The sequence below is a fragment of the Talpa europaea genome, assembly GCF_964194135.1.
Source record: "Talpa europaea genome assembly, chromosome: 6".
Lineage (NCBI taxonomy): Eukaryota > Metazoa > Chordata > Mammalia > Eulipotyphla > Talpidae > Talpa > Talpa europaea.
In genome coordinates this window covers 14,848,518-14,875,420 of record NC_140072.1, presented here as the reverse complement: position 1 = coordinate 14,875,420, position 26,903 = coordinate 14,848,518, and the positions used below count along the sequence as shown (strand labels likewise).

General features: G+C 42.7%; 2 protein-coding genes across 3 annotated transcripts in view; both read right to left on the bottom strand.

Annotated features, from left to right (window-relative positions):
* Positions 1 to 981, bottom strand: part of MRPL33 (mitochondrial ribosomal protein L33) — a gene marked incomplete at both ends in the record, with an annotated part of 64,620 nt that extends 63,639 nt beyond the window's left edge. The window contains one exon of the mRNA XM_084236026.1: positions 932 to 981. Within this exon, the coding sequence (XP_084092152.1) occupies positions 932 to 981 (50 nt within the window). The remainder of the gene's footprint in view (positions 1 to 931) is intronic.
* A 4,472-nt stretch (positions 982 to 5,453) lies between these two features.
* SLC4A1AP (solute carrier family 4 member 1 adaptor protein) lies at positions 5,454 to 25,379 on the bottom strand (the record flags this gene model as incomplete). 2 transcript variants are annotated; one of them, XM_084235330.1, is made up of 14 exons in its annotated part: positions 5,454 to 5,503; positions 7,044 to 7,113; positions 8,868 to 8,925; positions 9,920 to 10,010; positions 12,096 to 12,336; positions 13,685 to 13,796; positions 15,763 to 15,949; positions 16,226 to 16,295; positions 17,045 to 17,205; positions 20,666 to 20,805; positions 21,438 to 21,498; positions 22,343 to 22,465; positions 24,298 to 24,493; positions 24,717 to 25,379. In XM_084235330.1, 14 exons carry the CDS (start codon positions 25,377 to 25,379, stop codon positions 5,454 to 5,456), a joined length of 2,223 nt encoding a protein of 740 aa, XP_084091456.1. The 2 variants fall into 2 exon arrangements, with proteins under 2 accessions (XP_084091456.1, XP_084091455.1); XM_084235329.1 differs by having other exon boundaries at positions 8,868 to 8,935; positions 9,924 to 10,010.
* Between the last annotated feature and the right edge of the window lie 1,524 nt (positions 25,380 to 26,903).

Below are 26,903 nucleotides of genomic sequence, written 5' to 3'. Positions count from 1 at the left end.
ATGCATAGCCCTGACTTTTCCCAGAATGCAGCTCATTGTGCTACTTAGTTTATCAACCTTCCCAATAAACAAGTACCCATAACCATGAAAAACTGCCTCCATAACAAAGATCAGGGAGGTCAGATGTCCAAGACAGAACCTGCCTGAAAACTTCCGCCTGGCCCCTGGGCTTTAGCCCCACATACTGGCACACCTGACTCAGACTTGTGGGATGGAAGACGGCCACTGTCCTCCAGCCTCTTCGGGGATCTAGACCCCTCTGTGCAACTGCTCCCCGCACTTCTTGACTTACTTCCAAGGGACATTGTAGGGTAAGTAAAGTTATCAGGCTTTTTCCACCTTCCTGCCATTAGCATCTACGACTGGCACCTGCAGTCTTGCACAAGCACCTGTAATTATGGACACCTGGGCCCAGAGAGCCCGGGGGACGTACACGTGAAATAGGGGACACCTGTGGGCCTACCTGGTGGCACAAGGGGTTATGAAGCAAACTATGAAGCTGTTCACAGCCTCTGCGGCACAGGTTTGATCCCCGGCCAGCCAGGGAGCAGCCCACATGGCACAGCAGACCTCTCCTGTCTCGCCCGCTGCTCCCCTCTGCAGTGTGTTTCAGTCAGTCTGCCTGTTCTGCTCCCCACTCTGTCTCTAGTGGATCCTCTCACCCTCCACCCCCACACACACCTCTGGCCTGTACTCCAGCTCTTGTATGCATAAATAAATCCTTAAGGAAAAATAGGGGACACCTGTGCCAAAGGGCGAGGGGCTATAAGGGCAGCGCCACTGTGGGGCTGGAGGACGGGTGAGGGGAGAGAGCCAGAGAAATACCGAGAGAAGTTTGGTCTGTACCCTGATTCATCAGTAAAGGCCTGTAAAAACCTACCAGAGGCTCCAGAATCATCTTTTTGTCAGCGAGAACTGAAGATGAACCTACCTGGCCTGGGATGGCTGCAAAACAGACATCAAGCTCAGCTTGTCCGACATGAAACTCGTGACAGCCTCCCTGCCACCCTGTGCGCCTCCCAGCAGTGACATTATCCTCCATTCCGATGTCCAAGCCAGCAGTCTAGGAGCCCCTCTCCGCCCTTCCTACCCCCGACTCCCAGACTCACTATTCTCTTAATCGCTAGCAGCCATTTATCGCTGCGTCTGGATCTGCTTAGTGCCCGCTGCCCCCGCCTCTCCCCTGCGCTCTCCAGCAGACTCGGACTGGGCTTCCTGGCCCCTCGTGCCCTCTCCGTCCTTCCTCCACACTGGAATTGGTGCGTTAAGAACACACATCTCATCATTTCACCCTCACTAACACCCACGGGGCTTCCTATTGTCTTTTTAAAAATAATGAGGTCCCGGGAAGGCCAGGACGGCTGACCAGAAACACTGCTTGTCATGTTCTCGTCGCCACTATATTTAGTGAGGCCCAACACTTACCTTTGTTTCTGCGAAAAGGAGGTTGGCGTACCCTGGTTCCTGGTAACTGTAAAATGATAGCCCTGATGGGTCAGGAAAGGACAATTTGCTTTTTGAATAGAAACTTTCCAAATATCCCTAACTGGGACACATGCTGCTTTCTAAAGCTGTGAGAACATTTTGGACCAGGTGAAACTTTGAAGATGAATTAACCTGGAACAGGGGTTGGCCAATTATCTCTTGCAGGTCAAATCCGCCGCCACCTGTTTTTATAAATATTTGCTGGCATTCAGTCACACTCATTTGTTTGGTTTTACCTCTGCCGTTTGCTCTCCATTGGCAGAGTTGAAGAGTTGCCACAGAGATTGCATGACTTGCAAAGTTTGCTACCTGGCCCTCAGAAAGCTTGTTGTCTGCGCTCTAGAAGTTCTCTGCCATTGGCCGCGCATTAAAATCACCCGAGGTTGGCGGTGCGGGGCTGACGGTCCTTGGGCAACCACAGGACTTCGGCACGTCCTGTTGCCCCAGGACAGAGCCAAGCTGGTCCCTAAAACCCAAGTGCTCCCGGAATCTGAATGGAGGAGGCTTGATGTTGAGCAGAGTCCGGGGCGGGTCCATGATCTGAGCCATGAACCAGAACCACGCATCTTGCTCTTCCGGTGGCCACTGCCTGAGGCCAAAGAAATGAAGCGGGGGAGTCACTTTTCAGCCCCAAGCTTTACCCAGCTGTCCTCAACTTGCTGACATCTTTCTGACAGCATTATTTCTTTGCCTTCTTGTTTCTCACTTTGATATTTAAAGCGTGCTCCGTGCACTGACTGTCCTGGCGACTGCTTTGCTCCTTGAGCCCAGCCCAATGAGTGCTCCAGGCTGCACCTCAGCTGAGTGCGACCCCATAAGCCATGGTGAACTCTGTACCCACGGAACACATTTTGCCAATGGAGGATGCATCTGAGATCAAAACCATGCTGTTACAGGGATTGTGCAAACTTGTTGTTTTGGTTTTTCTCTCCCTACCAGGTGTACTATGCTGACTTATATGTCGATGTATTGGAAACTTTGCACTTCATTCAAGAAAGCTGTTCCACATTAAAAGCCCCGATTAAAGAGGAAGATTTTATAATCACACACTTGCACACACACTGTAGGGGCAGAAATGGGACACAGGGCAGGTTTTCTATGATCCAGCAGACCGGGTAAAGGAGGAGTCAGAGTCCTCAGTGGTTTTGCAGGTTTTTATTGGGATTACCAGGTACACGGCAGGCAGTGGCGCTGGGGGGCCGGTAGGCTGGCAGGCCTCCCAGCCCCCAGCAGGTCTTCACTCTGGGCTCTCCGGCCTTCTCTCAGCTTCTGCTTCTCTTGCTTCTCTTTCAGCTTCCGCTGGCGTCCCCGTGACGCCGCCCTTAGAAGCCCAGTCGAATCCCATCTACCTATGCCCACACCCTACTCCAGGTGCCCGCCATCGGGCATGCATTCAGGACCGCAGGGTTCCGTCATCTATCCTAATGGCGGGAGGGCAGAAAAGCCTGATATCTTTTACCTTACCCTACACACACACATTACCTGAGTTCTTGAAAAGGATCACCTCAGGAAATTCTGTTTAGGTTGCTGTGAGGTGGGATCCAAGTATTGGAATTAAAAACTTTCAAACATCTGGGAAGCGCCTGGGAGTCCTCAGGGTGATAGGAGGTGGAGTAAAAGCCTCCAGGTAGGCAGGTGGAATGAGAGGCTGCACAGGCATAGCAGGCAGGGAGGCTGGCAGGCAGAGGCTGGCATGCAAGGAGGCAGGCACGGGCCGGGCAGGGGTTGGCAAGCCTCCCAGCCCTGGCTAATCTTTGTGCCTTCTCTGGCCCCTCTCTGGCGTTCTCCCTCTGCACTCATAGTCATCTCATGGTCTCGCCTCAGAGTGGCCCCCTGTAGCCATAGTCCTAGTCGTAGAGTGACGCTGCCGTCGTAGCCTTGGCCTTCGGCATGGGTGCCTGTACTTACACATGCGCACGCCCATGCTCCCTGGGCCCAGGTGTCCACAATTAAAGGCACGCGTGTCCAGTGCCCACACCTCCAGCCCCGGGCACTCACACTGGCAGCAGGAGGGCGTAAAAAGACTGGTAACTTCTTTTACCCTACAGTGATCTACAAGAAGCATCATCTTCATCACTCCACCTGGGCCACAGCATTTCTCCTGCCTGCTGATTTTATCTGCCTCAGCCTCAACCACAGGCCCTTCACCTGGCTTCCACTTGGCTTTCCTTTCCTTTGGCAGTGGGGCAGAAATGATGGGGGTCATGGGAGGGAATAAGACCAACTGCATTTCTTCCCATTTCCAGTGAGGAACTTTTACTCCTGATCAGAGAGGCAAAGCCCTACATTGGGCAGAACACAGTCAGCTTTTCATCCTCTGACCTCACCTTCACCCTTCCAAGGAGGATGATGGATCTGACTGGTCAGAATCCAAGATGCTCAAAGGGCTGAGTTTTTATTGGGCCTGGTGCTGACGGTGCTGTTATGACTCTGAACTGAGTCCTAATGAGCCAATCTGTTCACAAACCTGGTGGGAGACTACAGAGGGCAGGGGCAGGAATACCTCACTGTGTATCTATTTTTAGTTCCAAAAATAACAGGGATACCCAGGGTCACGCCCGTGGTATGACCTCATAGTTCAACACTTATGTGAGGTTGTTGTGTTGGACAACACCACACTGACAAACGGGAGTCAGTCGTGGAGCAGGCTACATAATGCAGGATGCTGCTGAAGAGCAAGATCCTGGCCCTTTTATTGACACACGTAATTGGTTGTAAGGAGATTAAGTTTAAAGAAAGGGGAAGGGTGTAAAAGATTAGGGATTGTGAGTCTGCCCTCCAGGCACTTCTTATCTACTTGATGACACACCTTAATCCCCCACCCCTGGTTCTAATCTTACCAACAAAGCACTCCACTGATCAGTTTCTGGGGTCCCTTGTCATACATCAGTCCTCAGCCCTCTGGGCGCTCCAGGTCATACCTCCGTGATGTATAAGTTGGGAGTATGTGTTATGCATCGGTCCTCAGCCCCCTGGGCATTCCGGACATACTTCTGAGGTATATGTTATGCATGGATCCTCAGCAACCCCAGGCATTCCGGACATACCTCCTGATGCACAACCTTCCCAGTGTGGTCCAGCTTTGCACTCTTGTTTGATTTGAAGGGCTGAGGGGTTGGGCTCCTGTTCCTAACTGGCCGGGCCATTTTGACCTTGTTTAGATGACAAAATGGCAGCCTAATAGGCTGCCTAGGAGTAGCAGACCCACATGAGGTGGCAAGATTAGGGAATCCTAGCACCTAATTGCCAGAAGCACCCTCCTGCCCAGGAAAAGCACAGTTCTAAAGCTCATTTTGGGGGAGAGGGGCTTTAATGTTTGTTTATGACAAATATTCCACATCCATGACTCTCCCTGCCAGAAGTTCTTAGACACAATGCCGTCTGATTTGGCCAGTCAGAGTACGGTATCATGGGACTCGCCCACCCTCCAAATGGCCCTGCAGATGGCGTAGGTTCTAAACTGAAGTTCAACCTGCCTGTCACCCTGTCAACCTTGGCCACATTCACCTGGATGGATGTGCTCCTTGGCGCCAACGATGCGGTTGCTGGCGGAGCGTTTCCATGAGCTGTACAGGTGCATGAACTTGCCAGCGTCGCTCTGCCTGGCACCTCGACACAGAGTGTGAACACATAGAGCCCTCAAGTTCATTCATGTAAGAGGTTGAGCCCTTAAATAAACATGATACATCTTCATCTCATTTCATAGGGTCATGTCTCACTTTAGTAAGTCTCAAAATATATGGTTCCTTTTTACATACATACACAAACACTTTTAAACATAAATACCAAAATCAGGCAATCAGATGGGTAGGTAACTTCCAGAAACCAAGAGCAAGGAAGAAAAGGCCAGTCACTAGATTTTATAGGTGATCACCACAAATCCTTTTCTGGACACTCAACCTGATATATTATCCCAAATGTCCCGTGTCACACAGTCCACAAAATCTTCCCTTGGGATTCTGAAGCAGTCAATAGCCATACTTGTCATTAAGATGGGTTCTGCCATCGCCACTTTGGCCTAGATCAGAGTACGTAAAAAGAAAGAAGAAAAATTTACTTTTCCAAAGCCGGGAGGGAAAAAACACCCAGATAAAAGTGGGCCAAAAAGTTAAACAGGTAAAGAGTTTCTTCTATGACAGAAAGTTTACTTTTTGCTTATAATTTCAAAACATGGTCCTCTTATCACTTCTACCCTCATATTTATTAGCATATAAAATGCAAACATTTCTAGTAACTAAATTTCTATCAATAAGGAATACAGTAAAACCTGAATCTGTAGAAACAGCAATCTGTGAGGAGCATACAGAGAACTAAGCATCTCTTCTATTGCCCTAACGGGATGTATGTATGAGCCTATGCTGCTGCAGACGCCATAATGTCTTTAAAGTGTTCATAGTCTTTGATCATTTTTATGAAATTTTTCTATACAGGCACCAACACTTTGCAAAATTATATATCCACTGAGGGAAGTGGTTAAATAAGTAAAGGTACAGCCATACCATAAAAAAAGAACAAGAAATCTGAAAATAGCTCTGAAAGGATCTCCATATGTGTTATGTGCTAAATAGCAAGGTGCAGCATATGCTTCCACTTGAGTAAAAAAAGTGGTAAAACAGTATGTGTTTTATTGCCACCACACACATTTTATATAATATATAAGAATTCCTAAGAAACTGGGTTGTCTCTAAGGGGAAAAACTTGGTCACTGAGGCACAGCCAGGCGATTTTTATTGCTGTTTTAAAGAAAATGTAAAATATATATAAAAGTAAAGAGAAAAATATAATGAACCTCTATGTAAGCATCATCCAGTTTTATCATTATCAATATGTGGCAAGTGCTGCTTTACTTATTACTCCAACCTATGGTCCCTCATCTTCCACCACTGAAGTAAGACAAATCTCAGACATCATTTCATCTGTGAACATTTCTATATATATATTCCTATAAGATAAGGATGTTTTCTAAAAAGCATCATCATGCTTTTAAAAAATTAACAATTATTTCTTAGTATCATCAAATGCATAGCCAGTATTCCAAATTACCTGACTGGTTTATAATTTTTTTAACAAGTTGTTTATTTGAGTAAGGATCTGCATATAATCCACAAATTATATTTAGCTGATATGTCTCTTTAGATATTTTATCTACCTATACCCCAGAATGGAGACTTTTCACTACATACTCTTAAAACTTTTCTTTTGAACCTTAAAAATATATCACCTATTCCAAAGTAAAAATAAATCTTAAAGAACGTAAAAACAAGGCCTTCCTGGTGGCGCAAGTGGTTGAGTCTCAGCACTGTGAGGCTGTCCACAGCTACTGCAGCACGAGTTCGATCCCCGGCAAGGGAGCTAACCCACATGGTGCAGGAAGAACTCTCCTGTTTCACTCACAGCTCCCCTCAAGCAGTGTATTTCAGTCAATCTACCTGTTCTGCTCCTCACTCTGTCTCTGGTGAGACTCTCACATCCCACACCTCTGGCCTACACCCCAGCTCTTGGATGTATAAATAAATATCTTTTTTTTAAAAAAAAAAAAAGAAGTAAAAACAATCTACCTTCAGGTGGGACCCACACACAGTAGTCCGGGTCGTCTTCTGGATATTTGGAGGAAAGTGTTGGTGGAAACTGCACAGAGATCAGTAATTTTATTCAAAAGAATTTGGCAATAATTAACAATATTGTCTCCATGCCTGTCAATAAACAAAAACTAAAAGAGAACAGTTCTATTAATGATCTTGACAAAAGTAACCTATTTGGGGAACATTCTCTCCTCAAACATTGATTTTTTTTTTTTCCCCATAAAGCCTTGACAAGCTTATTTTTTTTAGTCAGTGAAAGTGGTGATATACCTGAAAAGAGGCAATATTAACACAGGTATGAATTCAAAATATATGACTACCCCTCGTCCCCCAGGAAAATTCACCACTGATCCTGGTGTAGAGTTAGCATAGCAAGCCTGACTGTTAATCTTTAAAAGACCTATTAGCAGGGTTGACCTTGGCTGGCCTCTGGGAATTGGGATTTGGGGAGGGTTCCCACTATCCTAACCCAATATGCCTAAATTATAAAAACAATGTGGTTTAGGCTGAACAGTTGCTTCCTTCTGGGAGCACAGAATTTTGCTACATGCCAGGCAGGAGATGCCTATGTATCAGTCCCCAGTAAAACTCCTGGGAACTGAGTCTCTAATGAGTTTCCCTGGCTAGCAATGTTTTCCAAGGTGCCACAACTCATTGCTGGGGGAATTAAGCATGTCTTATGTGACTCCACTGGAAAAGGACACTTAGAAGCTTGTGCTGGATTTCCCCAGACTTCACCCCAGCTACTTTTTTCCTCTGCTGATTGTGCTTGATCCCCTTTTAGCGTAGTGAATCGCATCTCTGAGTACGACCACACAATGAATTCTATGAGGCCTCCTAGGAATTATCAAGCCTGAGGGTGGTTGTAGGGCCTCCTGACACAACCTAGTAATCCCACTGCTGGGAACTTACTGTATCCATACAAAAGCACAAGTGCACAAGGTTATTCATTACAGCAGTAGTATAACAAAAGGCCAGAAACATCTATAGAGAACTGGTTAAATACATCCACATAGTAGGAAGTTCTTAGTATACTGCTACTGATATACAGTGATTTCCATGATGGGTAAAAAAATCAAGATATAGAATGCAATACATGACATCCAACCTTTTGTATAAGGAAGAAAATAAGAATATATTATTCAAATGTCTTTGTATTGCTTGATATTGTAATTTATAAGAAATAAATTCTGGTCATTCAAATGACCAACATAATATATTTCTCATACATTTTTGATCTTCATCCATAGTTCCTGACTCAAAGCTCCCCCAAAAGCCTTGGAATTTGCTAAGTGTTGTGAGAAAGCGTCCCTCGTTATGTTAATAAGGTGACTTTTAGGGACACACTGAAGGCTGGGGGCTGGTGCCCACTGCTCCCCTTAGCAGTGTATGTCAGTAAACCCACCTGTTCTGTTCCCCAGTCTGTCAATGCTAAATCCTCTCATCACCCCCACCACCCCTTACCTTCCGCTCCTCTGGCCTACATGCCAGTTCTTCTATGCAAAAAATATAAATAAATAAAACAACGTAAATTTTTAAGAGGTACACAAGCAGTTATATAGAACAAGGTTATAGAGAGACAAGTTATATAGAGACAAGAATAGAGAATTTAAAAAACTGAAATTCAAAAATGAAAATAAAAGAGAACCTCGACTTCTAGAAGAGGGGGTATGAGACAGTTGGGAACTCTACAGACTCAATCCCTAAGATTCACTCTTCTGAACATGGTTAATGACTTGAGGAATCAATCATTTTACTTCTAGAGAAGCAAAGATTATGAATTATGTCTAAAGTACTTACTTTGCCTGGACCAGGAGTTTTCTTTTTCTTTAATTCATCTTTGCTTTTCTCATATTCACTCTTTGATGCTAATTTAAGAAAAAGATGAAAAAAGACAGAAGTTATATCAGAATAAGTAAAATAAGAAAAATCCTTCCTAAGAGAATGTTATAATGACTGAAGAAAAGTCAGAATCCAATCCTCAAAAACTCTTACAATACTGTAAAAAATATATGAGGGAGAATATTCCCTCCATTAATAACCTAGTTTTCAAATCCTAAGGCTATTCTACAAGACTTAATATAATCACACCATCTGAGAAGGCAAAGAAAAATGGGGTTGATTTTACTATTCTACAGTAACCATCACAAGTAAAAGCAGTTTTAAAAAACACACAGAAAAAAGCAATCCTTTTAGTAGATCAACTTTTCAACCAACTTCTTTCAACAGTTTGGACTCACTTCCATGAATAGGCACATACTGAACTCTGGGAAATGTAAAACTCTGGAGGACAATGCACAGCCAGAGGGAAGCATGAAGGTATTGGGTGGTTTGTGGGTCAGGGAGCAGAAACCTCAGGAGGCAGAAGAGGAGGAAAGGCATATGAGATAGCACCAAATATAAAGCTCTCACATACAGTGCCCCCCCCCCATATCCTTGGTCTCAGTTTCCTCAGGTGACCACAGTTTGAAAATAGAATATATAGTAAGATACTGTGAGAGAGAACACATTCACATAACTTTTATTACAGTAGAGTTTTTCTATTTTGTTAGTTATTATTATTCTCCTGCACTTAATTATAAATTAACCTTTATCATAAGCATGTCTGTATAGGGAAAAAACATCAATATACAGGATTCGATGTATCTGTGATTTCACATATCCACTAGGGCTCTTGGAACCTCTTCCCCATGGATAACAGGGGGTGACTGTAGTCCAGTCTTGTGCAGGGTCCTGGCAGCAGCAAGTATCCGAAAGGCCACCTCTGGTGCCACCTCAGGTCAGCTGCTATCTTCCAGTATGACACCAGCCGGCTGCCTGCGTGCAAGCAGCAATGGAGTCGGCTATACTACTTGCCTGAGGGTGTCTCACAGGAGGCAGATGTCTTCCTAATCTCTTGATAATCTTTATCCCGTTCCACTTGGCTGCAGTGAGACATGTTTTCTATAAAATGCAGTACCAAAGCACATTGTTATTTAATTTGTAGTGGGGAGCCAAGAAAACAAAAGCAAGAAAAGCTAAGTACATATATAATTATTCAGTTTTATTATCAATAGCTTCAGCTAACTTTAATTAGGTTTTCTATAAAAGAACCTTCAGATGTCTAACAGAACCACCGTTTCACTTAAAAAAATGACCAACTCTGAAGTAAAACTTTTTAGTAATACTTACCAGAAGTCTTAAAAATGTAATATACTCCTTGCCTTAGAAATTCTATTCTAAATTTATTTTTCAGATTATTTCTAAAGAAAATTATCAGAGGGCCTCCCCGATGGCACAGCAGTTGAGTGCCGGGTTGCGAAGCTGGCCGCAGCCTCTGCAGCACCAGTTCGATCCCCGGCTGCTCCCCGGCCATCGGAGGAGGGTCCCACATGGCGCGCAGACCTCTCCTGCCGCCCGCTGCTCCCCTCAGCAGTGTACTTCGGTCCCTCTGCCTGCTTTGCTCCCCGCTCTGGCTCTGGTGAATTCTCTCACCCTCCCGCGCTTCTGACTGTACCCAGTGCTTGTATAAATAAATAAATAAATAAGTCTTAAAAAACAAAACAAAACAAAAAAAAAGTATTTAAAAAAAATTATCAGAAATAAGAACTAAGATTTATTATATATGAGTATGCTCATGCTATCAAAACTTAATAACTTACATGTTTAATAATAACATTGATTTAAAAAATTATAGCATATTCATGTTACTTATTATGTCCCTTATTAAATCTACGTTTTAAAAGACTCTTTTAAGACACAGAAAATATGGGTTATAAAATGGCACATATAATTATGATTTTAATGTTGTAAACCTGTATATACACACACACATACATAAGTACAGGAAAAATAAAGGCCTGAAGGTTAATCTCTTAATCAGCTACAGATTTACTAATTATCTTATAATCTGAATTTTTAAATCTGCTCTTTTTATACAACCATATTTATTTTGGTAACTTAAAAAAATTACAATATTTATTGCCCCCCACTCTTCTTGCTGAGCTGGTTATATATCCTTTCAATATAAGGATCAAAGACCAGACTCAGAAAAAAGTATGCATAAGTACCTTTTTTTTTTTTTTTTTGTGAAGGCCAAACATTTTGCCTTCAATAAGTTAATAAAGGAGAATACAAATACAAAAGATTTACTTCTCATTGATGAGAAAACAGTTAACTTTTCTGTTTCTCAAACAATTGAAGGTGATTCCAGAGAAGGTCTACTATAGCAGGCCTGGTGTCTTTAGGTAGACAAGCCTGATTTGTTTGGGAAGTGCACATGCACAAATTCACACACACATTTAATGTTAGTTTTTATTATTGTGTTTCCTCATGCTCTAAATTTGCTGTGTGGTCTCAATTTTGCCAAGCAATTCTGGCCAACTTGTAGGAAATTAATCCTAGCAGCAGACAAAGGATAATACTAAAAGATAAAGAGTGATCTCTGGGGGTGAGACTGTGAGAGATTTTTCTTCTTGGGATTTTTATTTATGACCTAAAATATATTACTTTAACAATCAGATAAAAAAAAGTTAAACCAATCAATTCCTCTTTCTTTAAATCTTTGCTGTCGTAAGTGAGTATGTTCTAGGTTCTCTGTTAGGCACCATGAACAAAGAGAGGAAAAAGCCTAACACTCCTGAGAAGTTAGCCCAGGTGTACAGTCATGCTAAGCCTCTGTAGGGGTGGGGAAAACATGAGTCTGGGGAGGTTTATTCTGAGACCACCGGATCAGGTTCCATCATCCTCATCTACTGGTCTCCATTCGCACAGAGGCAGCAGCCCAGGACTGTTCCATAGTGGCTGTGGTATCAGGTCCCATAGCTTTCAAGTTTCCATCATTCTGAAGCATACTGGAAACATCTGCCCTTATTTGCAATGAGGATAAGTAATGACTGGCAGTCTAAGAAAGTATGTTTCCAGAGTCCACTGTCTCACAGATCCAAAGTCAAAATGCGCAGGTAAGAATGGACTTTACTTTCTCGAATCTATCTACAGTCAATGCAATTGCCCCGCTGAACAGCACAGGAAGGAGAAGAAAGATATTACCATGGATTTTTGTTTCTTCAGAACTCGTGAGATCTGTGGGAGGACCTGTTTCCTGCACTGCTTCTTCTGGGTCTGTCTCCTGTTGCAGCCTACTGCTTCCAGCCTCGGTTCTTTTCTTTTCTTGCTCCTCCGTTTCCTTCTCCTCCTCCTCCTCTTCTTCTTCCTCCTCCTCTTCTACTTCAGGGTCATCCTTCATTCTCATTAATGCTGGAGGGAGTTCTGGACGCTTGGGGGGTAACTTCTATAAGGGAAACAATAGCATGAATGAAGTAGATGCACACGACAGATAAACTAAATGCACAGAATGTCTAACCTCTCTAGGTTGGAAAATCTGCAGAAGCTTGCTGGAAGTAGGACTTTCGCATGAAATTTTATCCATCTATGAACCCTGAATAAGCATCTTCGTAAGTGTCTAGGATCAAAAGAACATTAAGTGTGAAACACCTGGAACAGCTTGTGAGGCTGTACTCCCTTATTCCAGGTGTCAGCTGCAGAAATTCCACCTAATACCTCTAACAATGTTAACCACAGACTAACTCAGAATATATGGCTGGGATTCAAACCTCTGCACAGGAAAACAGCTTACTCTAACTCAAGGCGCGATGGGCTGAACTGCATCCCCCCAGAATTCATATGTTGAAGTCCCAGTCCCCATAATGTAACAGTATTTAGCGACAACTTAAGTTGATTATGTTAAAATGAAGCTGTGAGGGAGGGCCCCAATCCAATATGACTGGGTCCTTGTAAGAAGAGAAACCAGGGGTGTAAATGCACAGAGGGATAACCATGTGAAGAAGAATGAGGACAGTGACCTGCAAGCCAAGAGGGGGCGTCAGAGGAAAGCAACCCTCACCTTGGAGCTTCCGAACTGTGAGAAAACAGTTTTCTGTCGTTAGGGTACCCAGTCTGTGGCATTTTTTTATGGTAGCTCTAGCAAACAGATACATAAGGTTCAGCTCTTTGGAGTAATGAAAACTTTTTATAAGTCGTATCTATGAATAGAAATATATAAAAAGTGAAGACATACATCGGTGAGGGACTAGGGGAGAGTAGAAAGAGCACAAAACTCAAGAGAAAGAAGACCCAGTTTGTTTGCCAGTCACGTCATGAGTATGTGACCTTATGTTCCGCCTCTCTGACCCTACTGCCTCACCTAGGAGAGGTAATAATTCCCACGTTATGAGTTGCTAGAAGGATTAAATGAAGGAAGGGAAATCACAGAGCAGAACCAGGTGCACTTGCTATTAGCAAATGCTAGGTGACTCTGAATAAAACATCTATCCACCAGAAAGAGCATTTAATGAAAGAGACCCTTGCTAGAGTGCAACATTCACCACAAATTAATAAATTAGATTGTAATATATAAATCAGTTACATGTAAAGTGACTAACCAGAATTAATGCGCCAATTCTTGATAATCTTAAACTGAAGAGAAAAATATAAGGATCAAGTCCTGGGTCATGCCAAGCCCACAGCCCTTTTTCCATGTTACTACAGAATGAGTTATTGGAGCTTTCAAGAGAGCAGAAAAAAACAAGCTCAGGAAAACTCAAGAACTAAAAAGTTTAACACCCTGACCCACAACTTACCCCTACTGTTCCAGTTTTCAATTTGAATTTGCTTCCTCCTTTCATAGCACCAAACAGAGGCAACGTAAGCTTCTTGGCTTTATTTTCTGTATCTGTAGTCTGACTTTCAGTCCTAGGAAGACAGAATAATTATATACATCTATTCCAATAAGGCCAAGGTTTCATCTAAAAATCCCATGACACTAGCAAAGAAATTTTTGGCAAAGCAAAAATATCTATTAATATTCAGTAAATGAACATGTAAGCATACAACAATAAGAAAGGGATATTCAGAGCAGCAGAATTTGAATGGGCAGTGACACTGATGATTGTCAGACATAAAGCCATGAAGGGCAAGATGAGGCAACTACCTTAGTCTAGCAATTTACAACCGGTCGCATGACCTCACACTCATAAAATGGCACATACAGTACAAAGGTCACTGGCAAAGAAGAATATATAAGCATGACCCTACCCCCACTAAGCGGCAAGAGATGGATCCACAGCATAAAGTCCTATTTTCCACCAACCTCTGATGAGAACTCACAGTACTTATCTGGAATCCACTCTCAGGTAACCATACACAACAACTCTGAGCATGTAAGTTTAAAAAACAAAAAAGAAGTGTGTGTAGGGACAGAGGGCAGGAAACCTTGTATAATGAAATGACAAAGAGTGAGAGATCCTACAACTGATGAGCTTGTCAACATTCTCATGGGCTGGAGATAGTTATAAAAGTTAAGCCCACAAAGGCAAAGCTGAGGAAGAGCAAAAAGAAGAGACTGTAGAAATCAGAAAAGAGTGGGGTGGGGGAGGGGAGTGTTTAGGGGCAGGGAGGATCAGGGAGGGAAGAATAGAGTAAAAGCAAAGGGATGGCAGCTGAGTTGCAAGACAGAGAGCAGGCAGAGGTGACTGACAAGATAGCATGAAGTCGGGAAGAAAACCCTGTCCCTTTACACTGACCACAGAACAGCCCTACACTCTGGAATACAGAAAAAGCACTGGCACTTCTGATTCACAGCGACCCATACAAAAAGCTGACTACCTTGCCCCACTACTGCCTCTTTTTACCTACATCTCACCTCTCGGTGGTGTTCCCAGACCTAGCCTCACCCCCTTCTCTCTACCACTGCCTTGCTGAGGCCACCTGCCTGACGGACCTAAAGGACCCTGTGCCAAATCATTGTCCTTCACAGTCTCTCCCCACACTTCAGGGAAGCTCTGGCATAAAAAGACAAAGATTAAGAGCAACACAGATATTTTTTAACTCCATTAAATAGTTGGCTGACCTGGAGGGGGGTAAGACTGGCCCAAAGGAGATGAAGGCAGAAGATAGGATCAAAACCAAGACTTGCTTGGTGGGTGTTAGTGAGAGGTCAGTTAGGAGGAACATATGGAAGTTAACCCTCAAGTGCGGAGAGATGGTATACAGCATCTGTAGGCCTTCTGTGCTTTAAGCGGTTTCTTATATTCTATTTCTATACTATAATTGCTATCCAAGAAGATAAAAGGTATAAATCTTTATCTCCGCTCACAAGCTTATTTAACATTTCAAGTATAAGAGCAATCTGCCACTCTGTGGAGATCAAAGGCAAGCTCTAATTGAGATCGAGAGATTTTAGAGATCCTGCCTTCTCAAATAGAACTCCCAAAAGCAAGATTTAGGCTCAAATAAAGTAGCAGGCAAGTCTTTTCATGGTGTGTCTTGCTATAGAAACTGTACAACTGGGAAAAAAAAAAAGCTTTTTTATTTCAGCCATCATAAACATGACAAAAGTCATTTTGGCCACTCAAGCTCTATTGCACACATTAGGGGACTGTCTCTGCTGTGTCCCACTCTGATGTGTCCACTGATGTGTCTGGGAAAAGGACTTTCATCAGTCATAAAGCCTGACCAAGGGCATCACTCAGTAAATAAATAAATAAAACTCACAAAATCCTGCTCACAAGCTTTGACCTATAAGACCTATAAAAGCTTTAAGATAGTGCTCCTTCTTCTTTTATCAAAATAAGATTTTAGAGTGCTTGCAGTTTCTGCAGTGTATATTTATGTATTTGTAAAAATAAATAAATTCCAAATATAACTAAGACTGACTTACTTTTTCAGTTCTGGAATCTCTGCTGGCTTTACAATTTTTATCAACCCTTTAAGTCTCTGTTGTTCTTTCCTCAGTTCAAAAGTTCTCAGGTGAAGTTTCTTCCGGGACACACCATCTAATGCACACCCTGATTTCATTTCTGACATGAAAGCGTCTAGAGAGTCCTGAGATGATGACTCTGACAGAGCTGTGTAAGAAAGAGATAATAAATGTTCAGGAAGTTGGCCACAAATATTTTAAAATCCAGCCAAAGTTCCCATAGAAAAGTCACTAACATAGAACAGGACAGAGGGCATTACTGGTCTTAGGGGTTAGGAAATAGGCTGGAGCCTGGAGACCCTGGAATGTCATTTGGCAATGCGCTTCATTCGCCTCATCTATCACATACAGAAGTTAAGCCTAGAACAGGGCGCTGCACCCTGGAGATACCCTAAACACACTTGTTTCATGAATCATTACTTACCTCTGCTTGAGGCTCTTAGTCTCTCAGAAATTTCAGAGAGTTCCCTTTCAGCATCATTTAACTTTGCAACCTGTAACACCCAAATTAACAGAGTTAGCAGACGTTTTCTTCTTTCAAAATATGGTGGTTTTCTTTATCTTCCTCCTCTTATTTTCACCATTGTTACTAACTTTAAGAAGATTAATTCAGATGTCTATGTTAAGTCTGCTCCTTATGGAGTTATCACTTCCCATTGATTTGATTCAAGTGGAATCAATTTTGAACTAAAGACCTCAGAAGTAAATAAAATGAATGTACAGAAGAAGACTTACTCAAAAATGTTCAAAGCATTTGTTTTCTTCAGTGACTCAAATGGACAGATGTCGGTAATGTTTTCAACTCTGAATACTACTTAATATAGAGAAAGCACAGGTCACCTTATGATAATTTCATGAAGGGAACACTGTTTAAGTACTATTATCAAACTACACATTGGAAAATTCCTTTCACGATTCTTGACCATCAGAAGCCTAAAGTCAATTTCACCTCAGAAAGTCCCAATTTTGAACTTTTACCTTTCTCTCAGGGGGAAAGGCTAACACCATATCCAAGGAACACTCACTAATGAGTCACTAGCCACCTAGAGGTAGATGGAGTCTCCACAGCAAGTCAAACCTTTCCCCAATAGGCTGGGTAAGACTACTTGTCTGTTATCAAATTTATAGATCACAAAAGCTATACTTCAGTACCAGATGTCAATGCTAGTTATTAAAATTATGAGACATTTAAATAATATATTTAAAAAATTAAACAACAACTACTTGTCAAAATAAAACTTGCCAATGATTCAAAGGTCTCAGGTTTCTCATCAATCTTCCCAGCCTTCTTCATGCGGTTCAGACGCTTTTTTTCAACCAGGCCAGTCCGATCCAGAAATGTGTCATCATCACTGTCATAAAAGTCTTCATCTTCCCAGTTCTTGGCTTTTCTTTTCCGAGATACTAGAGGTGAATAACATAAATGATAATGAGTTTTAAAAACAGAAAAAGAAAGAAGACAAGTAGGCAACCACCTATCACCAGCAATTACTGAAAGAAAGGGCTCAATCAGCTGCCAAACCACATACAAAGGGCTCAACCCTGAAGACAATGCTGCTAAGTGAAACAAGTCAGACACAGACACAGACCATACTCTGACTCCACTTAGATGCAGAGAGCAGAACAGTGGTTTCCAGAGCTTGAGGGGAGGAAGAATGGGAAGTTAGTAGTCAAATGGGGACAGTTTCAAGGTGGACTGATGAAAAATTTCTGAGATTTACACAAGGATGTAGAGTATTTAATGCCACTGAACTGTATATTTAAAAGTGCTTAAAATGGTAAATTTTATGTTATACCTATTCATCACATAAAAATTTAAAACCAAAGACTGTGATTTAATGAGTAAAAAGCTCTTAAAATCAATGAATAAAAAAGGCAAATGGCAATAGTATTACATCAAAAGAAAATTTAAAAATTAATAAAAGCAGTTCACAAAAAAATACAAATAGCCATTAAATATTTGGAAAAAATTTTTTTAAAGATTTTTATGTATTTATGCATACAAGAACTGGGATGTAGGCCAGAGGTATGAGGGGTGAGAAGATTCACCAGAGTCAGAGTGGGGAGCAGAACAGGCACATCTACTGAAATACACTGCTGAGGGGAGCAGGGGGCGAGACAGGAAATGTCTGCTCCCAGGCTGGGGATTGATCTCATGTCTCAATGGCTGGCAATAGCTTCATAGCACTGAGACTTTAACCCACCAGAGAGGTGCCACCAGGGAGGCCAAGAAAATGTTAAATTTTAATAATTTTTTTTTAAAAATCAAAAGAATGAGAAATGAAATCTTACCTGTTAGACTAAAAAAACTATTAAAAGATTAATAGGGCCTCCCCGGTGGCGCAGCGGTTGAGCGCTGGGTTGCGAGGCTGCCCGCAGCCTCTGCGGTGCCGGTTCGATCCCCGGCTGCTCCCCGGCCACCGGAGGAGGGTCCCACATGGCGCGCAGACCTCTCCTGCCGCCCGCTGCTCCCCTCAGCAGTGTGCTTCGGTCCTTCTGCCTGCTCTGCTCCCCGCTCTGGCTCTGGTGAGTTCTCTCACCCTCCCGCGCTTCTGACTGTACCCAGTGCTTGCATAAATAAATAAATAAATTAAAAAAAAAAAAAAAAAAAGTTAATTATAAGAAAATGTTTAAAAATAACCTGCGAGTATATATAAATTTAAAAAAAAATAAATAAATAAAAGATTAATAATACCCAATTTGGCAAGGGTATAGGAAGTGTGGATTCTCAAACAGTTAGCAGCAATGAACAGATATAATCATTTTGATGGTCCACCTCACAACATCTCTCAACTTTATAAAAGGAATTGACCCAATAATTCTACCTCTAGGAGTTTATCTTATAGATATTGATGCCGCATTGCTTGTAACAGTGAGAACCTGGAAAGCCCATTAACATAGGACTACTGGGTTTTTATCAGCTATTGTTCTGGTAAAAGCATCCCCTTTCTTTCTGTCCTCTAGAAAACTCACCCCCCCCACCTCGCCCCCCCCACACCCCATTCCATCTGGATGGGCTAGTCATGTGATCAAATCCAAATCAGTAAGAATCCCTCCCTCATTTTTACATTTAAATATAGGGGGATGAGGATCTCTCCACTGAGGTTATTAGAATGGGAGGAAACAAATCCAGGGCTTTAAACAGCCAGCTTTCCCACAGGAGATAAGAAGCTATACAATAAAAGCATGCACTCAAGAGACAGATTCACTCACAGATTATACACCCAGAACATATATGTCCTGGTGATACTGAGTTCTGGTTTACTAACTTCTACTTCCAGAACTTGATGTCCTCATTTATGAAGCTCTTCCTTCAGTCCTACTTTTCCCAGCTTCTGGAGTCAGTTACCTTTCACCCTAAGCTAGTTGGTTTTCTAGTATATGCAAACAAAACAGTTCTTATTAATCAAAGCCTGGTAATTTCCAGGTTAAGATGGAGAAAAAGGAAATAACAAGAATGACAGCAAGTCCAGTCCCAAATGGTAGTTCTGCAGCAGGTCTAGAGAATAGTAAGCCCCAAGAGAAGAAGTACAGAATTCTACAGTAGCAATGTCTCCAAAAAATCAGAATTGATAAATTACTTAATGTAATTGAACATTTGGAAAACATACTGAAACATTTTGAAATATGTGGGAAGAATGAGTGACAAGTACAGAGAAATATAACTTCAGGAAAAACAAAATAAAGTGCTTGGTTATGACTAATATTTATGGAAGCATAATCATGTAAAATTAAATATTAATTTAACAGAGTCAATAGATACTACTTAAAGTAAATAGCAGCTTACTCTTGTATTTTAAAAATATGGGTATTTTTAAATGCCAGTAAAAGCCTTTGAGGATGAGAACTGAGGAGGGGCAATAAATTTTGTTATAAACTTTGATAGTTTTAAACTGTACTTGTTGCTTTGCAATAATAAATTAATTTTAGAATAAATAAAAATATAAGCCTTGTTAATAAATGACTGGAGAGGCTTTATTTAATGAGGTAAATTTAATGCAATGATATGGGTAATAGTCATGATATATTATGTTAAAAAAGTAAATCACAAAAAAGAATAATTAATATATCTGCACTGGTGTGTGAATGTTTGTTTTTTTGTTAAATACAGTTCTGTACATACATTACATGCATAAATTATATCTGGGAGAAAATAAGTAACATCTACCCTCAGGTGATGAGATAGGATATTTTTCCATTTCACTTCATAGAATTTGCACAATTTACGTTTTCCCCCTAAAAAAGAGGTTTTATTACCCTTTATATTAAATTTTCCTTCTTTTTTTTTAAAAAGTATTCCCACACAGGGCCTCCCTGGTGGCGCAAGGAGTTAAGATGCAACCTATGAAAATGAATAACTATAAGAAAGTGAAAATCAAAATCAACAAAAAACTATGAACCAGAGACACTTTTAGGGGGGCGGGGGCGGGAGGGGAGGGATTGGGGTCAGAATGGGGGGCTGCAATTGTATGGGGAATATAACAATAAAATTTATAAAAAAAAAAAATAAAATTACACTAATTATATGAAAAAAAAAAAAAAGAATTACATGTAATAAATTATATTTAATATTTAAAAAAAAAAAAAAAAAAAAAAAAAAGATGCAACCTATGAAGGTTCCACAGCCACTGCAGCACGAGTTAGATGCCCGGCCAGGGAGCTACCCACATGGCACAGCAGACCTCTCCTGACTCTCCCGCTGCTCCCCTCAGCAGTGTATTTCGGTACATCTGCCTGTTCTGTTCCCCATTCTGTCCCTGGTGAATCCTCTCACCACCCCCCCACCTCTGGCCTGTACCCCAGTTCTTGTATGCATAAATAAATAAATCTTTTTTTAAAAAAAAAAGTGTTCCCACACACTCACCTGCTTCCTGCCGCAACAGTCCCAAAGTGTCAAGGATTCGACAGGCCTCCAGAGAGCACTGGATCATTGCTTCTTTTTTCTTTCCTGAGTGAATGGCTTCAGCCACCAGTTGTTTTCCAGTTGAATCATCCACAGGTAATCTGCATAGATTTGGAGAGAATTATGGTACAAGACGAAGCTCTAATTCTCCAATGCAAAAAACCAATATGCTCTGATAATAGTCATGTATCTTGAGATGTCATTTTAATTTGTTTTGTTCTATATTGCCTAGGTTGGACTTGACTCTTTTCCTTCTACTTTTTTTTTTTTTTAATTTTTTTTTAAGATATATTTATTTAGACATACAAGAGCTGGGGTATAGGCCAGAGATGTGGGGGGTGAGAGAGGATCCACCAGAGACAGAGTGGGGAACACAATAGGCAGACTGACTGAAACACACTGCTAAGGGGAACAGCGGGCGAGACAGGAGAGGTCTGCCTCGCCATGTGGGTTTCTTCCTGGCCAGCTGGGGATCGAACTCACGCTGCAGAGGCTGTGGATTGCTACATAGTGCAGTGCTTAACCCTTTGCGCCACCAGGGAAGCCCTTCCACTTCTTACCCATCCCATCCCACTCCCCAATAATATAGATGTTACTAATGTATCAAGACCCCAGTTCAGAAATAGCCTAAAATTAAGACTACAGTCCTTCTTTGGCTTGTTATTTATAACCAAAAATTAAACCTGAAAGAGGCCACTTTTCCGAAATGGACATGAATATAACAGGAACATACCTCACCCTACAGAGCCAAGTGCTATGCCCCTGTTCATCAAATTCATATTCTAATTCTTCTCCTGTGGGAGGAAGAAAGACAAAAAAAAATTTTTCACAGCCTCTGAAAGTTACTAGTTGATATAAAGGGAAAAGAGAGCAAAGGTTAGATGACAATATCAAGCTCCTACACCACACTGAATAACAAATCTCAAAGCATTTCACTTCTTGTTCCTAGGGATCATCATCTGATAATAAAATTAGGATGAGCTTGTGCACCCAAAAAGCAAACTCAGATCAAAACAATCAACTCTCCAAAATTAGCTTTGTCCACTGTATAGCAGTTTTCAGACTTTTTGTATGTTGCAGACTTAAGATGAAAATTTGTCACAATTACCTGGTTTTTAGAAGTATAAATATTAAGTGCAGAACACATCCTGTTCATATACATATTTACACCCACATACATATACACATACGCAGATACATATATAAACACAGATGTTCTCACAAGCATCTCTACTGAAACAATCCTCTACAGAAACATACAAAGTAAAAATTCATGTCAAGAATTTCAAAAGATCAAGTGAATAGAAACATAGAATTACAAGAAGTTGGCTCAATCTCCCAACCACCCACATCCAGGATCTTCTAAGAAGAATGAGATGGTTTCATAAATAAACTGCACCCATCCCCGGCCACCCACAAAAAAGAGACAAGTTAGAAAAAAGCTCTTCTTTTTTTCCAACATGGGAAAAGAGACTAACAAGATTATTACTATTTTCAAGATAAACCTGAAGGAACTGACCACAGGGTAAGAATAAAACAAAGAAGACAGCAGATAAAACACAGCCTTTCGAAGCACCTGAAGATCTAGGAAACGACAGCTGTGGAAACATTTAACAAAGTCAGAATCTGTTCACATACCTTCTCGGTCAAAAAATCCTTGGAGAGCCTTTTTGGGATCCTTTATATAAAAGGCTTCCCTTTCCTGCTGAAACTCTAAGACGATGGGGTTCTCTTCAGCCTCATCCTCTACAGCATCTTCTCCTGTAGGACATAGGAAAGAAAGAAAAGATAATCAGATGTAAGAAGAGATTATGTGAACGACATTCGCTACCTTTTGAGGTTATGTAAAGGAGTTATCAGTGAAGAAAAGAAAGGTGAGGGAGAACAATCAGACCACCACATACTATGAACCACAATGTGAAAATCTTCAGATTTTCTAAGTGCAAACAAGTTAAAACTTTTTTTCATACCTCCTTATTTTTAATCTTTATCACTCTATTTTTTTCTCAAATTTTATTGGTCTGCAAATCATTCACATAACTATACAAATTTGGGAGTACAACTTCACACCTCCACAAGTGAACATGCATCATCACTGTATTTTAAAAGCAAAATTACCACACTGTCTATGGGAAAAAAATCCTAAGCTCTTCAGTTGGGCTTTCTCATTCTCTTATACCCTGGTCTAATACTTTTGTCTTAAATATAATTTTCTAATACTTGTCATGTCTGCCAAATAGACTAGTCTACTCATTGCTCCATTAAATCTCAAAATCATCAATCCCTGCCCTATCCAGCTTCCTAAGTGCTACTTTACCTTTCCTTCAAGTCCCAGCTAAAAACCCTTCTGCTTATAAATTTATAAACTGTTTCAAAGATCAAAGTTAGTTTTACCAAAAATATATATAACTGCTTGTATTTCCTGGTAGCCACATTAAAAAGATAAACGTTGAAATTATAGTCATGTAATCAACATGAAAATATTATGAATGAAAAAAATATAAATATTCTGGGCCTCCCCTGGTGGCGCAGCGGGTTGAGCATTCTGGGCCTCCCCTGGTGGCGCAGCGGGTTGAGCACAGCGCTCTGAAGCTGTCCACAGCCTCTGAAGTGCAGGTTTAATTCCTGGCCGGCCAGGGAGATTCCCACATGTCGTGGCAGACATCTCCTGTAGCACGCGAGGCTCCCCTCAGCAATGTCTTCCGGCTGTCTGCCTGTTCTGCTCCCTGGTCTGTCTCTGGTGAATTCTCTCAAACTCCCACGCCTCTGACTGTACCCCAGTTCTTGTATAAATAAATAAATCTTAAAAAAAAAGCAGATCATTCAAAAAAAGAGTTATTACTTTAAAAAGGTATGTGAATATTCTACATTCTTTTTTTTCCACGCTTAGTCTTTGAAATCCAATGCGCATTTCACTTTCACAGCACAAGTCAACTGGGATTAGCCACACTATAAATGTAGGCAGAGAGCTAAGTCCTCAGTGATTGTGTCCTTCCCTGGACCCTCACTCTCACATACTTACCATTTCTGGCTTTTGTTTGACACTTCCTATTGATCCTGTCTTTCTAACAACATCTTAATGCCATCTTCTATCTTTTCATATTCTTAGCTTCTGAATACCCCTCCTCCACAATGTTGGGTGTGATGAAAAATTCACATATTCTTTGGCTAACAGACTGGCTTTCTCTGATTAGATACTTCACATTTCAGGATATATATTTCACAAAATACAAAAATATTGAGGAAATACATTAAATAACACAAAATAGTGTACTTGATTTAATGTAGTAGTCCAGTGACAGTCAAGATCAGTACTTAATACATTTTTAAATGGTAAAAATAGTAAATTAATATATGTTGAGGAATTTTTGAACAAGGGAGTGCACTATAAAACACATTACAAGAAATCCAATTTTTTTAACATCAGAAAAGTAAATGAATCTCTGGATTTTGGTAACCTGATGTGCAAAGTGCTTGTCCTATTTTTTGCAAAAAGTCACTAAAACCTGCATGGTTGAAAAAAATGCCATTTAAGGGTATCACTAGTAATGATTTTAAAATGTTACCCTCTGACAGTAATTTTAATTTCTTACCCATTCCCCAGTTGCAGCCCATTTCATCATCTTGACTACTAGCATTTCTTTTCCTTTCGGTAGTATCCATTCCCTCTTCTTCATCTGAATCTTCTCCCAGCATCTTCTTCTCCAGCATCATTTGTTGCTGCTTCCGCAATTCCTTCAATTGAGTTACTGTCAACTCGGATTCTGCCTCTCGGTCTTCCTCTGGTCCCTGATGAGCCAAGCGAAAGAATTCTTTTAGAGGTCAAGCCTGCGGACGTCACTTTCAGAAATACGGCAGTGGTCGACCTCTGGCAGAGGCCTGGAGTGAGAAGCCTGATGCCTCCACGGTCGCGATCGCCGATGTGGAGAATCTCCCTCAGCGAAAGCTCAAGGGGCTCTGCAGCCCAGCCAGGAGCGCTTCGGAGACTTCAGTTCGAGGTTTTTCCACTTACCTGAAGAAGAAAGAGCCGGGTACTCCCGCCAAAACGAAGAACATGCCCGACGTGGACCCGACAATAGGTGCGGGGTGGGATGCGGGTTTTGTTGAGGAAAGTGCCGTGGGTGCTGCCCAGGTCGTAGAGGTAGAACCCCGCCCCGCGGCCGTCGCGCTCTCCGCCCGGCTCGGGCGCCCCGTGCTGCAGCACCGCGTGGTACCGGGACACCGAAGGATGCTCGAGACACACGTCGCAGCAAGACAGCCTCCCGAAGAGGCAGCAGCTGCTCCCTTTCAAACTGCGGGTGCCAAGGATGGTGCCGCTCTTTAGGGTTTCTAGACTGTAGGGGGCCGTGGCGGGGCCGCCCCACGGCGGCTCTCGGTAAGGGGGAGCACGGGCCGGACCTCCAGAAGGAGCTGCTGTGGGGGGCCGCGGCTGCTCCGCTTGGGGCTCCCCAGTCTCCCCGCTGTCCGGCCGGGCCGCCGGGGTGTCAGGCTCCCCGGGCTCGGGGTCCGGCAGCGCCGCGGGCCGTTCCTTCTTCGCTTCCTCAGGGTCCAAGGGACTGGTGGCCGCGCCCTTGTCCCGCACCACCGCGGGCACAGGCAGGGCTGGCTTCTTGAAGTCGCCATTGGGCTCTGGCGTAGCGAGCAGCTCGGACTGAGAGGGACTCGCCTCCGCCATCCTCAGCCGGGTGCAACCTCAAAACCTGCCCCCGGGGAAACCGCGCCCTCGAGCTCTACTTTCCTCGCCACGCTCCCCTCCCCGGCTCCCAGCGGCTTCTCTGGCCGGCGAGGGTGGAGTCGCTCCCTCAAGACCCAGGATGCTGTTTAGTGGCGCGCGCCACAGGAAGGTCAGGATGAGAGAGAAGCAGAAAAAGGCGGCCAGAATACTGTCAGCACAGGGACATCTTTAGACGTTGCAACCGGATTTCCTGACTTCCGGCGGCGTTGCTGATGCTCAAGAAGCGCTTCCGGCAGCCTGGGGCCGCTAATGGACAAACTAGCCTTCCGAGCGGGTCGCGTTCCTCGCTCTGGGCCTGTCGGTGCCGTGTGGCCATCCAGCCCCGCTCCGGCCCCGCTGCAGTGAAAGGCGGCGCCTCCCTGCCTGGGCGGAGGTCGGACCGCCCCGTGCGCCGCGGCCTGGGCTGCGGACGGCCCCGGGAGCCTGTGGTTGGCGCCCGTGCCTGCTGGCGGGAACCGAGGCGCCCTGCGGGACTCGGACATCTTAGACTTGATACCTGTTCTTCGTGCTCCTTTCGGTGACGTTAGGGGAGAGGGCGTGGGGGCGGGGGTTTATTTCGTGCGTGCATTTATTCTTTCCGAAACCAGTTACTGGGACAGCATAGTGTAGTCGTTAAAAGTGGAGACTCGGGAGCCTGCTTTGATTTTACCTCTTGGCCATTTCTGACATTAGGCAAGACTGTAGGCTTCAACTTCCACATCTGTGAAAGGAGATAATAATGGTATCCACTTCGTAGGACAGAGTTGAATTAAGCAATAACAGCAAAGCCTGGCACATAATAGGCATTCAATAAATGCCATCTATTACTATGTGCTAGGAGCTGTACTGAGATTATGATGGTGAGGGTTTGAGGGGACAATAGAATTGATTGAGGTAAGCACTAATTTAAATCCAGGGATAGTGGTGTTGAGAGAGCCATCAAAATGTTGGAAATATAATGAAGGGAAATGTGCTGGAGAGATTTTGGAGGGTGGTGATTTAAGCTATAGTTAAAAATGAATGTAAGTCTGCCAGGAACGTGGGGAGTGGCAAGGCATTTCTGGCAAAGATCACAGCTAAAAGAGTCAACTGGGTATTAAGAAATGGAATAGTATGATATGGGTAGAATTAAGGTTGTGATTTTCTCCAGGAAGTGCCTCCTTTGTCCTGTCCCTACATCTGTGCCACTGGTACAGCACTTACCATACACTATGACGTTGAAATGTTTTATGTTTTTCTCCCTCACTTCAGGTCAGGAATCTAACATATTCTTTGTCTCCTCACATAGTACCTGGCAGTCAGTAAATGTTTGTTGAACTTGAAGACATATGGGCAATGAATCTGGAAAGGTAAGTTGAAGCCAGATTGTGAATTTTGTTAAATGGTAAGAATTTTGACTGATTTGTAATGGGCCATTGCCTGAGTTAAAAGTGTTAATTCTCAAAGTGCTGTAGATTAGATATAGGGAAAGACTGAAGGAATAGC